Source organism: Trachurus japonicus, chromosome 7 (genome assembly GCF_045865225.1).
Source record: "Trachurus japonicus isolate A0001 chromosome 7, Traja_1.0".
NCBI lineage: Eukaryota > Metazoa > Chordata > Actinopteri > Carangiformes > Carangidae > Trachurus > Trachurus japonicus.
Genome location: NC_140913.1, coordinates 34,058,122 through 34,072,375, shown reverse-complemented (window position 1 = coordinate 34,072,375; position 14,254 = coordinate 34,058,122). Strand labels below are relative to the sequence as shown.

Here is a 14,254-nt window from a genome sequence, read left to right as displayed (position 1 = left end):
GCATGATGAGTTTTTAGTAATTAAGAATCACAGACATGAACATTCATTTTTTTAAGGAGCTCCGTGTTTTTTTTTGTTTTATCCTCCCAGAGCAGATCAACATGACGTGAAGATGAAACGATGCAGAGAACAGAAAGAAGAGTTAACGGTACGGTACAGTACATGATGATGTCAGCGCAGAAAGAGACACGCAGCAGAACAACTACCAGGAAGTGACAGCGTCTTGTGCTAAAATCGTTAGCTCGGCCTTGCGTCTGCAGTCCTGTTTACATCAGAGTCCGAGTGTCCACAGTCACTTCAGAGCGTGTGTGTGTGTGTGTGTGTGTGTGTGTGTTTGGGTGTGTAGCGCCACATTATGTAATAACGTAATACATTTTCACCTCATGATGTAATAACGCCGCATTTTGCACCAATCTGTCACATTTTGACACAATATGTAATAAACTTTGCTGCATTTTGTAATAAGTTGTTACATGATGCATTAGCTATTGCAAAATGCGAGTGTTGCACTTTTTTATATAGAAAATGTAATAATTTGGTGCAATATATATCAACTTATTACAAAAGGCGCAATTTGGCTTCTTTTTTCTTTTCTTTTTGGAAGTGTAAACTGTGAAGAATTTAGTTTATTGGTGTAAAATTGATACATTTGCTTAAATAAATGTGAAAAATAAAACCATCTTGACTGAATAATTATCAATTATCTAATCATTACAATACTAAGTTGTTACATATTGCATTAGCTATTACAAAATGCAAGTGTTGCACCTTTTTTTTATATAGAAATGTAATAATTTGTTGCATCTTGTAACAATTTATTACAAAATGCAGCAAAGCTAGTTACATATTGCGTTCAAGAACATATTACATTATTACTAGGGCTGCAACTAACGATTATTTTCATTATCGATTAATCTGTCGATTATTTAAACAATTAATCGATTAGTTGTTTGGTCAATAAAATGTTAAAAAATGTTGAAAAACATCAATCAGTGTTTCCCAAACCACCAGACGACGTCCTCAAATGTCTTGTTTTGTCCACAAACCAAAGAGAGACTCAGTTTATTGTCATAAAGGAACAAAGAAACCAGAAATACTCACATTTAAGAAGCTGGAATCAGAGAATTTGGACTTTTTTTCTTTAAATAAACTGATTATTAGCTTATCAGAATAGCTGACGATTAATCGATTAATTGTTGCGGCTCTAATTATTACAAAATGCGGCGTTATTATTACATCATGTGGCCTAACGTGTGTGTGTGTGTGTTACTCTGTGGCTTTTGGCTTCATGTTTATTGGAAATCCTGAGGAGAGTCTATCGATCCATCGATCCATCGATCCGTCGTCGTCTTTATTTGTTTTTTTTCCAGTTGCAACAGAGAAGCAGCTGATTGATCTTCCACAGGTTCTTCAGTCAGCAGCAGCAGCAGCAGCAGCATCACAGTTCAGACGTTCAGCCGGTTGCCGTGGTTACCCCTGGCTGCCGCAGGACGACAGGCTGTCGTACAGCGAGTCGCTCAGGGACTCGGGCGTCTCCGGGACCTGCGGTCGGCTCGGCGACAGCGCCTCCTCGGGCCGCTCCCTCAGCAGCTCCAGCCCGGCCTCGCGGCTCATCTCGGGGACGCTCGGCGCGCGGCCCTTCCCCCCCCGCCGGCTCAGACCGGACTGGACCGGCACGGGAAGGCTGCCGGGGTCGACCACACGGCTGCAGGACGAGGAGGAGGAGGAGGAGGAGGGAGGGAGGACGCCGGCCTTCAGGCTCTGAGAGGAGGAAGAGGAGGAAGAGGAGGAAGAGGAGGAGATGATGTTACAGTGTTGGACACGTTACTGTTAAAGGGGACATATTATGCAAAACTCACTTTTTCATTGTTTTAAAGGGATAGTTCAACATTTTGGCAAACTGGCCCATTGCCATAATCCCTATAGTCATAGCAGTAGGTTCGTTACCTTTAATTGTCGGTGCAAGCTATTTTTAGAACGGCGGAGCAGAGCCGCGAGCTGCTCAGAGCTACGCTACGGAGGCTCATGGGATTTCTTGGTTTCCCTCATCAAACTCATCAAATACAAAATCCCAAAACTCCAAAACGCTCTGGTGGACAAGTTGTGACCTGCACATTCACCACGCTATGAGATAATAATGGAACGTTACGAAACTGAGCCGTTTTCGAGGTAAATACAGAGACTGCTTGATGAAAAACTGTCCCCGACGGCAACGCGCATCAGCGGTTTTGCATGAATTTCCCTCTAAAACAACTCTGTCTGGTAACGTTGTGTTATTATCTCATAGCGTGGTGAATGTGCAGGTCACAACTTGTCCACGACAGCATTTTGGAGTTGTTGGGTTGTGTATTTGATGAGTTTGTTGTGACTCTTTTAATTATATATACACATGTATATGTAGGCTATATACTACATATGGGTCAGAGACAGAGAAAGGTTAGTAAGATGAGCAATTCAAAAATATCTTTAAAGAAAATGGTTTTTAAGTTCTGTTATAATGTATGTATTTTTATGTCATTTGAAAAGACATTTGAACCATTTTTTAACAATGGTGAGACTGAATGCCCCCGAAAATGCTGCATGGTGTGACCACAAAAGAATGATCAATATTCAATATTTGATGAACAGAGTATTTTATTGTCAGTGTCGGTAACGCCGTTGTAACAGGGGAAATTGTAACTTTATTGATTGATTATTCATTACTGATAAAGTAGTAACTCTGTTTATTGAATAAACGCCGTTTTCCCGCCATCGGTGGTTATGTAACAGCAGCTCCGGGTCACAGAGGGTCGACGTCCACCGGGAGACTTTAATATTCAGATTATTAATAATTTGTAGAGGGAGAATGTGGCTCAGTGTTTTTTTTTTACATTATGTAAGACGTGAGTGCAGATTTTAATAATGTATCTCTACTTTACTGCTTGTGTATTTTCAGTCTGTCACTGACCCAGATTGTTTCTGCTCACGCTGCTGTTCCCCACAAAACATCCACAAAACTATCAGTTCAATCACTGGAGCTTCGTTTAGTTTGTTTCATGACAAAATAAAAAAATAAAAAATAAAATTGTATATAGTATGCATATTTTTTGCACCAGAATATTTTTAATTTCTATTTTATCTTATGTTATCACTGCCTTTTACTAGTTGTTGTACCTTTAGTGTTTGCACCTGACACCACGTCAAGTTCCCCGTGCTGTAAACTGACCTTCACTGCTCTGGGCAACAAGAAACATTCCTCATATCTGATTTCTAAAAACTCTGAACAGGAAACAACTCAGGACGAGTCGAGAACTGAATCTAAACCGTGTCACAGTCACTTCATGTTACAGTGTGTTTTTATGTTTGTTCATAATCATCAGTTTCAAACATCAAACTCAACCTGAAATGAAATCTGCATAAATGTAAATTTAATTCAGAAGCAGATATAAAATAATATGATATTATATTTATATTAAAGGGATAGTTCACCCAAAATTGAAATTTGGACTAAGGGCTGGGAGAAGTTTCAGAGTCCTCCGTGGCTTCTCTGAGTTACAGGGGGTCTCGGCGTAGCAGTGCATGTCCATATAACGGTTGCAAATGGATACCAACTGTCTTCGTAACAAAAAGACACACCAAAAAACATCCAAATACCTCCATATGTTTGTAGCGGAAGAAGAGGAGCCTCCGCTACAAAACAAGCTTGAAATAAAGACTTATTTAATTTTTTTCGGAAGAATTTCGCATTTCGGGGCTTCAATACAAGACGGACATTACATACGAGCAGCATGGAGGTATTTGGATGTTTTTTGGTGTGTCTTTTTGTTACGAAGACAGTTGGTATCCATTTGCAACCGTTATATGGACATGCACTGCTACGCCGAGACCCCCTGTAACTCAGAGAAGCCACGGAGGACTCTGAAACTTCTCCCAGCCCTTAGTCCACATGAGGGGGAGTAGATAATGAGTGAAATTTCAATTTTGGGTGAACTATCCCTTTAAATTCCAGCTCATTTTCAGGAACGTTTCCTTTGAACCATCTGATAAAAACCTCTGTTCAACCTTCAACCTTTTCCAATTTAACTTTATTCCTACTGTCTGACAGCCTGTCTGCTAGGTGTGTGTCCAGGTGTGTGTGCAGGTAGGTGTGTAGGTGTGTGTGTGTGTGTGTGTGTGTGTGTGTGTGTGTGTGTGTGTGTGCAGGTGACCTCACCCCTCTGAACGGCGAGCCGAAGGTCCCGGCCTCCTCCTCCTCCTCCTCCACGGCCAGGTAAACCTCCGCCGGTCCGGCCGGGGTCTTCAGGTTGGGGAAGGTCCAGGTCTTAGAGCGAGGAGAGAACACGTGGGCTCCGTGCGCTTCTCTGTCTGTGGAGTAATCAATACAGATATCGGTTATTGATCAATACAGATATCGGTTATTGATCAATACAGATATCGGTTATTGATCAATACAGAGATTGGTTATTGATCAATACAGAGATTGGTTATTGATCAATACAGATATCGGTTATTGATCAATACAGAGATCGGTTATTGATCAATACAGATATCGGTTATTGATCAATACTCCTTTTTTGTAAGGTGACCTTGGGTGACTTGAAAGGCGCCTCCAAATAAAATGTATTATTATTATTATTATTATTAATACAGATATTGGTTATTAATTGGATTGATCATCATGAAACTTAATGTTGACAACTGAAGAAACTAGAAACTTCCAGTAACTGATCGATGGAGGATCGATTTGATCAATGGAAAATTATTGTATTATATTATCACTGTGTTGTAATAACAGTGTTATAACAGTGTTACCACTTTGTTATAAACATAGTGTTATTACAACAGTGTTATAATCACACTGTAAGTTTCATTGTGCTATAACCATAGTGTTACAATACTAGTGTTATAATAACAGTGTAACAACCACTTTGTTATAATTACAGTTTATAAAACGGAAAGGTGAAATCCGGCGATCTGATTGGTTGTTAACCGTGGTATAATGAGCATATACCACGGCTACTATTCTAAAGCCTTATCACAGCGTAGGCTATCACTCCGCCTCAGGCACGTATGACTGGTATGAATGGAAGTTGCTGTCATGTATCCATGACAACGGACTGTTGCAGTCCGTAGCAACAGACAGTTGATGTTTTTACGATGTTAAAAAACGGACTGTAGACAGTATTGTCATAGTCGCACTGTTTGGTGGCCGGGTGTTGCCGTAATATAGGTACTCCCGCGAGAGCTTATAGTAACGTGTGGAAGAACACACTAGCAGGAATGTTATTGTTAGCTGTTGTGATCACACTAGGTTCCTGAAGCTGGTTGCTAATAAAACGTTACCTTGGACCGACATCACCTCTCATCATTTGACTCTACACGGACTAAAGTAGTTGAATACTAATATAATACATCCATGAGTTGAATTCACATGTTTAAGGTGAACTTTCACCTCCAGAGGGTTAACAATGGTAGAGGGGACTGAGCAGTGACAGAGGAAAAGACCAGATGCAGAGCTACTTGGAGCTAACGTCTGGAGACAAGGGACTAGTTTTTTATTGGATAATATGTATTTCTGGTTGAATAAAACTACATGAAATTGATTGTGTATCCCTCTTTCATATTGTCATTTTTGGTAACCGTTTTATAAAAGCAATATATCACTTCAGTCCATGGTATATGCTCATTATACCACTCTAAGGGGGAAGAACGCCCCTTAGCCGTGGTATAATGAGCATATACCACGGCCTGGAGTGATATATTGCTTAAGTAATGACCATAGTATTATAACAACAGTGTAATAACCAGTGTTATAATAACAGTGTTACAACCACAGTGTTTAGGGTAATAACAACAGTTATAACAACGGCGTGTCCGTGTGCCGGCACCTTCTCGGATCACTCCGGCCGACCCTCGTCCCTCCATCACGGCTCCGTACTGGATGGTTGGGATCAGCTGTTTGTGTGGGATGTAGCTCTCTTCCTGGTTGGTCAGCTCGCGGTCGAGGGTTCGAGCCCGGCGCCCGGCGCGGCCCGGCGAGCCGGAGGAGTGCCGGTCCGATCCGGTCCGCGTCTTAGACAGACCGCGACCCGCCGCGCCGCTGCTGCAGTCGGGAAGAGGGAAGGTCCCGATGCCGCTGTCCAAGGTGTAGGTGGAGGCTCCAGAACCTGAGGACGACGAAGAGGAAGACGATGAAAGGCTCAGAACGAATCTCATTGTTGTTTACAACGACTTCCGGGTAGAAAACCAGCATGAGAACATCGCTATATCTAATTTTTCATGTCACTATATCACCGTTTAGACTAATCTGATGTTTGTAAAGTCTATAAAACCAATGATTGGACAAACATTACTATTTATGTGTGCACATTTTTGTAATTAGTCATGGTTATCATAGATTAGCCGGGCTAACGGTTAGCTACCTGTTTAACTTTAATAACTCAGTGACTCAATAAACGGTCCATGAAAAAATATTTTCTAACTGGAGTAGTTTCATGTCGTGTCCGACAACGGGAGGGTTTTAACAGCTGACGTCGTGATGTTAGCTTAGCTGCTGCCGTTAGCTTAGCTGCTGCCGTTAGCTTAGCTACTTCCGTTAGCTTAGTTGCCGCCGTTAGCTGTCCCTGTCAGCTGAGCCACTGATGCTTTCTAGACACTGTGATTCCCCCAAAACTGAATACATACAACTCATAGCAACACAAAACACACACACACAGAAATAGTAATGTTTCTTCAATCAATTCAGATTTGTGTAAACGGTGATAGGGCGTGAAAAATACTACTACTACTGTTCTCATTCAAATTACGTGCTGGTTTTCTACTCAGCCTAAGTAACTTTATTATCTTTTCTGGAGCAACAACTAATATTTACATTTTTATTCATCTGCAGGTTTCTGTGAGTCATTGTTTGATCTGTAAAACAGTTTCCTGAAACAAACTCAGAGAATATTTCTATCTTTGGAGCCAGAGTTGTTGAATTTTGTTTGAATTCCCAAGATATATGGTTACAGATAATATTCTCCTATTGATCGACTGGTTCACAGGAGCAGGAGAGAATCACTCTTATTTATTATTTATCTCCAGCTGAGGTCCACATCAGTCCAGAGATGCAGATCCAGATCCAGATCCAGTTTCACAGAGAATCACAAACCCACCTGCGAAGTGCTGAGAGTGAACTGAGTCTGCAAGGTTTTCATCGGACGTGATTTTCCCGATTCTTTCTGATCCCTGAGGAAAAAGAAGGAGGAGAAGATTTAAATCTGAATCTCACCAGTATTTAGTCCACAGATATTACAAATAAATAGTAATACTGTCATCACTCACCTTGTCCATGTCGTCACGGCTGCTGGTGTGACTGATGACATCACTGTGCTGGGCGAACACGGGTTTGGACGTCTTGCAGTCGAAGGAGAGGCGGCGCTGAGGGACGGCGATCATGTCCTTCCCGTCCACTCTGCAGACACAGAGACAGGAAACATTTCATTTATTCAGTTATTTATTTATTTATCCGGTCTTTTCTGTCTCTTCTTTCTTGCTGCTTGGTTTTGTTCTGCTGCTTCGTGTTGCCATGGTGACAGGAGCCCCCAAAAAAGCTGCTGCTGGTGTTGCTGAGTCACTGTGGCAGAGTTGGTGAGGATGATGCAGCAGGTTACAATCAGTCAGCTGATCAACACTCAGAGTCAATCAATAGGGAGTATGGAGTATGGAGTATGGAGTAGGGAATATGGAGTAGGGAATATGGAGTAGGGAATAGGGAGTAGGGAGTATGGAGTATGGAGTAGGGAGTATGGAGTAGGGGATATGGAGTAGGGAGTATGGAGTAGGGAGTATGGAGTAGGGAATATGGAGTAGGGAGTATGGAGTAGGGAGTAAGTAATAGGGAGTAGGGAGTATGGAGTATGGGGTATGGAGTAGGGAGTATGGAGTAGGGAGTATGGAGTAGGGAATATGGAGTAGGGAGTATGGAGTAGGGAGTAAGTAATAGGGAGTAGGGAGTATGGAGTATGGGGTATGGAGTAGGGAGTATGGAGTAGGGAGTGTGGAGTAGGGAGTATGGAGTATGGGGTATGGAGTATGGAGTAGGGAGTATGGAGTAGGGAATATGGAGTAGGGAGTATGGAGTAGGGAGTATGGAGTATGGAGTAGGGAGTATGGAGTAGGGAGTATGGAGTAGGGAGTATGGAGTAGGGAATATGGAGTAGGGAGTATGGAGTAGGGAGTAAGTAATAGGGAGTAGGGAGTATGGAGTATGGGGTATGGAGTAGGGAGTATGGAGTAGGGCGTATGGAGTAGGGAGTATGGACTATGGACTATGGAGTATGGAGTAGGGCGTATGGAGTAGGGAGTAGGGAATATGGGGTATAGAGTAGGGAGTAGGGAGTATGGGGTCTGGAGTAAGGAGTAGGGAGTAGGGAGTATGGGGTCTGGAGTAAGGAGTAGGGAGTATGGAGTAGGGAGTATGGGGTAGGGAGTATGGAGTAGGGAGTATGGGGTCTGGAGTAAGGAGTAGGGAGTATGGAGTAGGGAGTATGGAGCATGGCGTATGGAGTAGGGAGTGTGGAGTATGGAGTAGGGAGTAGGGAATATGGGGTATAGAGTAGGGAGTATGGAGTATGTAGTATGGAATAGGGAGTATGGAGTAGAGAGTATGGAGTATGGAGTAGGGAGTATGGAGTATGGAGTAGGGAATATGGAGTAGGGAGTATGGAGTAGGGAGTATGGAGTAGGGAGTATGGAGTAGGGAGTAGGGAATATGGAGTAGGGAGTAGGGAATATGGAGTAGGGAGTATGGAGTACGGAGTAGGGAGTATGGAGTAGGGAGTAGGGAGTAGGGAGTAGGGAGTATGGAGTAGGGAGTATGGAGTATGGAGTAGGGAGCAGAGTCCTGCATCGGGTCGGATCCCCGCGGGTAACCGACGGGTACCCCGCAAAAACGGTGTTCAACGGGTGGATCAGCTGTCTTGTGAAAATTCACGGGTCGGGCACGGGCGGAACTCAAATGAACGCGGGTGGGTAGCGGGTGTATGTGTAGGCCTACAGAGGAAAACTCACGCGCAGCTGCATGAACCAGCGTAGCAAATCATTTTTTTTATCACTCACGGCAACAACAGAGCAGCATCTTGATGTAAATAAACGATCTTTGGCCGCTCGTGTGACCGCTCACTGCTTTCCCTGGAGTTTAGCCTGTCATGGCCTGACTGCTCAGCTTCTGGGTAAGCTACAAACACACTGATGGGATCAATGTAAAAGCTGAAGTGTCCTGCTTTCATTAAAAAAAGAATTACGTCGCTATCATTCTCCGTTCCGGAAATAGCCGCGAAAGAGTACGCCCCCCCCCCCCCCCTCTCTCTCTTTTCTTTTTTCTTTTTTCTAAAGAGTACGGCTGTACCCCCGTTATCGCCGGTGATGACGGCGATCTAACAGGCAGCGGGTCGGGCAGCGGGTCTTAATATTGACGGGGTCGATCCGGGTTGTATTCAGAAATAATCACGGGTGACGGGTCGGGACACGGGCTTAAAAACCAACGGGTCGGGCGGGCGCGGGTTTCCAAAATTGGACCCGTGCAGGACTCTGGTAGGGAGTAGGGAATATGGAGTAGGGAGTATGGAGCATGGAGTAGGGAGTATGGAGTATGGGGCTCTGTCCAAGTAAACTGTGGGAAGAAGATGAAGAGGATGATGATGATGTCGTCGTCCTCTCACCTGTTGAGCAGCTGCTGCATGAAGTTGTCGGATCGCGCTCCCCGGTACATGACGGCGAGCTGGCCCTGCGTCGGGTCCATCACCACCTCGCAGGAGTGGCCGCGGCCGGACCGCTCCACGTAGGCCCGCTCCTCCTCCAGCGCGCGCCGCAGCCCCTCCGCCTTCTCCATCAGCGTGGAGATGTTCAGCCCCTCCACACCCTCCTTGCACCTGCTCGCCGCCGTCTTGGCCGAGTCCCTGCCGATGTTGATCTTCCACTCCTTCTTCTCGTCCTTGGCCTTGGCGCCGTCCGTCTTCCTGCTCAGCGCCGGCAGCTTGCTCTTCTTCAGGCCGAACCAGCTGGCGATGCCGTTGGACGTTTTCTGCTTCACCTCGCCACCGCCGCCGCCGCTTCCACCGCCACCGCCGCCGCCGCCACCTCCTCGGTCCTGCTCCTGCAGCTTCAGCACGTTCTCCTCGATGCCCTTCATCACCTTGATTGTGAAATAATGTAAGGTTGTAAAAGATATGACTTAAGAGGAGAACTCAAATTGCAACAGCAAAGGGGTTATTCTATGGAATAGCTTGGATGTAGAGATTAAACTCAGCAAAAGTGTTAATCAATTTAAAAGTAAGTTTAGAAAAGGAGTGTTTGAAATGTACCTATAACAGGGAGGAGGAGAGATAAATGATGTAAACTAATGTGATGCTTGTGGGGAGGAGGGGTTTTGGAGAGTGACCTTGTGTTTTGGTTGTGTTGTTGTGTGTTGTCTGGGGTTGGAAACTGATAAGCTCTGCTTCTTCCATCCCCATTTCAAACAGTGTTAGTTGTTGTTGGTGCCTGTTGTTGTTGTTATTGTTGTTGTTGTTTGTCCTGTTCGATATGTGGTTATATGGTGTCCCGTGGATGTTTTTGTTGTTGTATGTGAGATATAAATTTGGTTTGGTTTGAAATAAATATGATCAATCAATCAATCAATCAATCAATCAATCAATCAATCAATCAATCAATCAATCAATGTATACATATATAATATGTAGATATTATGTGTGTGAGAGAACCCGTTTAGCATTTAGCTCACTCTGATTTTGTTTTGTTAGGTGAGGCATATTGCACACTTGTTTTTTGTATTTTCTTTGTTTTTAATTATTGTTTTTTTTTTATATAATGTCTCTGTTTTTGTATTATTGAATGTATATTTGATACTGTTGGACCCCAGGAAGAATAGCTGTGGCTTTGTCGCAGCTAATGGGGATCCTTATAATAAACAAACAAACAAACAAACAAACCTTCTGCTCGATGGCCGACTGCGGGCTGGGCGCCAGCGGCTGCGTTGGCGGCGGCGGCGGCAGCTTCTCCACCTCGGAGGAGGCGGGAGGTCTCGGCGGCGGCGGCGGGAGACTGTCGCCGTACATCGGGTTCTTCTTCCCCTTCCCGCTGATCTTCGTCCTCTCCTCGGATTTGGACGAGTAGCGGGGGGCGCCGGCAGCAGCAGCGGCGTCCGAGGATGACTTCCCGCCGCCACGGTGGACGGACGGTGGCGGGCCGTGGTGACACGGTTTGGACGGAGACTTCGGCGGGATCTTGTTGGGGCTGCCGCCAACGCCGCCGTGGGGACCGGACTTGGCGGCGTAGGGAAGGTTCAAGGAGCCGGGACACTTGATGTTGTTGCGTAGCACCTGCGGGGCGTCGGCGTTGGGCGACGGGAGCCCGATCTTACTCTTGGACACGCACAGATCCTGTTGTTTCCCCGACGACGATGGCGGCGGCGGTGGCGGCTGAGACCTCCCCGATGCCGATGGCGGCGGCGGCTGCTGCTCGTACATCTGAGCCGAGCCTGGGTACTTCAGCCCCGCCGCCACTGCCACCGCCACCGCCGGCGCTCCTGCTTTATGTTTCCCGTCCAGAGAGTCCGTGTGTCTGGAGTGTCTCTGCTCCTCCACGAAGCCGCCGCCTCCCTCACCGCCGCCGCTCTGCAGGTCCTCCGAGCTCCGCAGCTTCCCCAGCGCGGCCAGCCGGTCCTTGAAGGCGTGGTGGCTGGAGTCGGCTGGCGCCCTAGCAGCCGCCGCGGCCGCTGCTGCAGCCGCACCGGCACCGGCACCCGGCCTCTTAGGGATGGAGGAGGAGTCGCTCCTCCTCGTCGGAGGCGGCGGCGGCGGATGATGATGAGCAGGAGGAGGAGTCTGTGCCACCGCCGTTTCCTCCCTGATGTCCGCTTCCTGTTTGCGTGAGTAGCCGGCGGTGGCGGTGGCGGGAACGCGGCCTTGAGCTTTACCGCGGGCGGCGGCGGCGGCGGAGGAGGAGGAGGCGCTGGGAAGGCTGTGGTGGTGGCGGTGGTGGTTGACCCACACCGGGCTGTCAGAGTCTTCCTCCTCCTCCTCCTCCTCCTCCTCCTCTTCCTCCTCCTCGTCCTCCTCGCCATCGGAGGACGAGGAGGAGGAGGATGTCGACGACTGCTTCCTCTGAGGCGCGGCGTTCAGGACGCTCTCCGGCAGAGACTTCACCAGCTTCCTGTCTCCTCCTCCTCCTCCGTTGGTCTTCGGCTGCGACGGGGCGAGGAGCCGCGGCGACTCCTCGTCCCTCGCCGCTACGTCGCATACGTTCTCGTAGTGCGGGACTCTGTGGGCGCCGGCGCCAGCGGTAGCGGCCTTGGCTTTGGGCGTCGACAGGCTGCTGTAGCTGACGTCCTTGGCGGGCGGCGGCGGCGGCGGCGTGCAGACGACGTCCTCGCCCTCGGGCTGCGGCGGCGAGGTCGGCGCCGAGTGCGTGGTGGCCGGGTAGGACTCGGACCTGGACGGCGGCGGCGGCGGCTGCCTGCACCGCTCCGTGGTCGTGGCTCTGCGCGTCGGGACGGGCGAGTGGTAAACCTCGTAGTTGTTGGTGCGGCACGGGATCCGGGAGCTGCGCGTCAGCTGGGGGCTCAGGCGCACGGCGGCGGCGTTGGCCGGCGACTTGTCCCCCATCGAGGGGATCTTCAGGAACTTGAGCAGCTTGGACGGAGAGTTGATGGCGGCGGCTTTGACGTCGCTGAGGCAGGAGGAGCTGGGGCTGACGGAGGCGCTCGCTCTGACCGAGGAGGACGACGCCTCCTGCTCCGAGACGCCATCGCCGTCAGCACCGCCACTGCCGGCGCCGTCCTTCTCCGAGGGGTCGTCGGAGAGCGCCAGGCCGTTGTGAACGCCGTCGCTGGGCTCCAGGTCACCGTCTGGACGGTCCGGCTCCGGCTCCTCGATCTCCGACGGCGCCGACGGGTGGACGGAGCCTCCCGCCGCCGCCACTGCCGCCGCCGGCTGCTGGTGGTGATGATGATGATGATGGTGATGATGGTGTTTGTCTGCTGCTCGGCTTTTACTGTGACATTCAGCTGCAGCAGCGGTGGCGTGGCTCTGGGCGGCGGTGGAGGCTTTGGGGGCGGAGCTACAGACGTGGTTGCAGGGCGGTTTGGGGCCGTCCGGGCTCCTCTTGCAGTGTAAACAACAGGCGGCGTTGGCGTTCCCCCCCTCGCTCTTCACCGCCCCGTCCCCGTTGACGTGTTGGTGTTGGTGCGTGTCGCCGGCGGTGGCGGTGGCGTCGGAGCAGGAGCAGTGACAGTGTGCGTGGTTGTGGTTGTGGTGGGGTTTGCACTGCAGGGGGAGGGGCAGCGGGTCGGCGGCAGCGGCGGCGGTGGCGGTGGCGAGCACGGCCTCGGTGGACATGAGCACCTGGCTGTAGTCGCAGAAGGACAGGCCGGCGGTGGACGGGTGGAACTTGAGTGGGTCCGTCTCCTCCATCTTGCGCAGAACCTCCAGGATGTGAGCTTTCTTCTTGAAGAAGGGCGACAGCGCCTCCATGGAGGCGGCCGGCCCCCGGGGGCCCGGGGAGGCGTGCTGTGTGCGGTAGCCGTTTCCCTGCAACAGGACGGACAGGAAAAAAAGAAAAGACACATTAAAGGGATACGCCAACATTTTTTTTTTTAATGTCTCTTGCCTCTCTCCCGAGTCCATGACCAGCAGATAGACACGATCCTTTCGACTGTGCGTGCAGTAACGAGGGAGATAGAGGCGTATCGCCCGTAATTAGCTTAGCTCAAACACTGGAAGTGTATGGGTAGTGTTAGCCTCCCTCCACCTAAAGTCATCAGAGAAACTCTTCAGCAACTCTAAACGGAAACCGGCGGAGCCGATCTTCGTCTCAGAGCTGACAAAACTCTCTGAAGGCATCTTGAGCGGTCAAATGCCGCTAACGGGACGAGATCGGTCAAAACGGAGGGTTCAAGCAAAGACGCTTTATTTTGGTTCAAGCTAGCTACATCGAGTGTAGCTTAGCTTCCTATTTCAAAGTAAAAGCACAAATTCTATCGTCATGGTTTTCTGTATGTAAAGAGCAACGGGTGTTTTATTTTGTGAAAGTAACCGGAAGTGCGTTGGTCACAACGGCTAGCTTGAGTAGCGCCGAATTGTAAGCAGCTGGTTTTTAGACAAATTAACGACACACTGCTGATCTAAACGGCTACTTTCTCGCTAAAATGAAATCAGCTTCTGACTGCTGATTTCGGCTCAGGTAGGAGGCAGGCTAACACTACCTATGGCTAACATTGCGCACCTATGACTCGGGA

The 14,254-nt window shown here is 48.5% G+C and overlaps 1 protein-coding gene across 1 annotated transcript in view; it reads right to left on the bottom strand.

The window, feature by feature from the left end:
* Nucleotides 1-876: 876 nt before the first annotated feature.
* Nucleotides 877-14,254, bottom strand: part of nckap5l (NCK-associated protein 5-like) — a 61,363-nt gene continuing 47,985 nt past the window's right edge. Inside the window, exons 8-14 of the mRNA XM_085782967.1 lie at nucleotides 10,950-13,547; nucleotides 9,681-10,153; nucleotides 7,303-7,432; nucleotides 7,134-7,206; nucleotides 5,868-6,146; nucleotides 4,193-4,344; nucleotides 877-1,761 (exon numbers count right to left, since the gene is read on the bottom strand). Coding sequence (XP_085639093.1) covers nucleotides 1,471-1,761; nucleotides 4,193-4,344; nucleotides 5,868-6,146; nucleotides 7,134-7,206; nucleotides 7,303-7,432; nucleotides 9,681-10,153; nucleotides 10,950-13,547 — 3,996 coding nt within the window. The 3' untranslated portion in view covers nucleotides 877-1,470. The remainder of the gene's footprint in view (nucleotides 1,762-4,192; nucleotides 4,345-5,867; nucleotides 6,147-7,133; nucleotides 7,207-7,302; nucleotides 7,433-9,680; nucleotides 10,154-10,949; nucleotides 13,548-14,254) is intronic.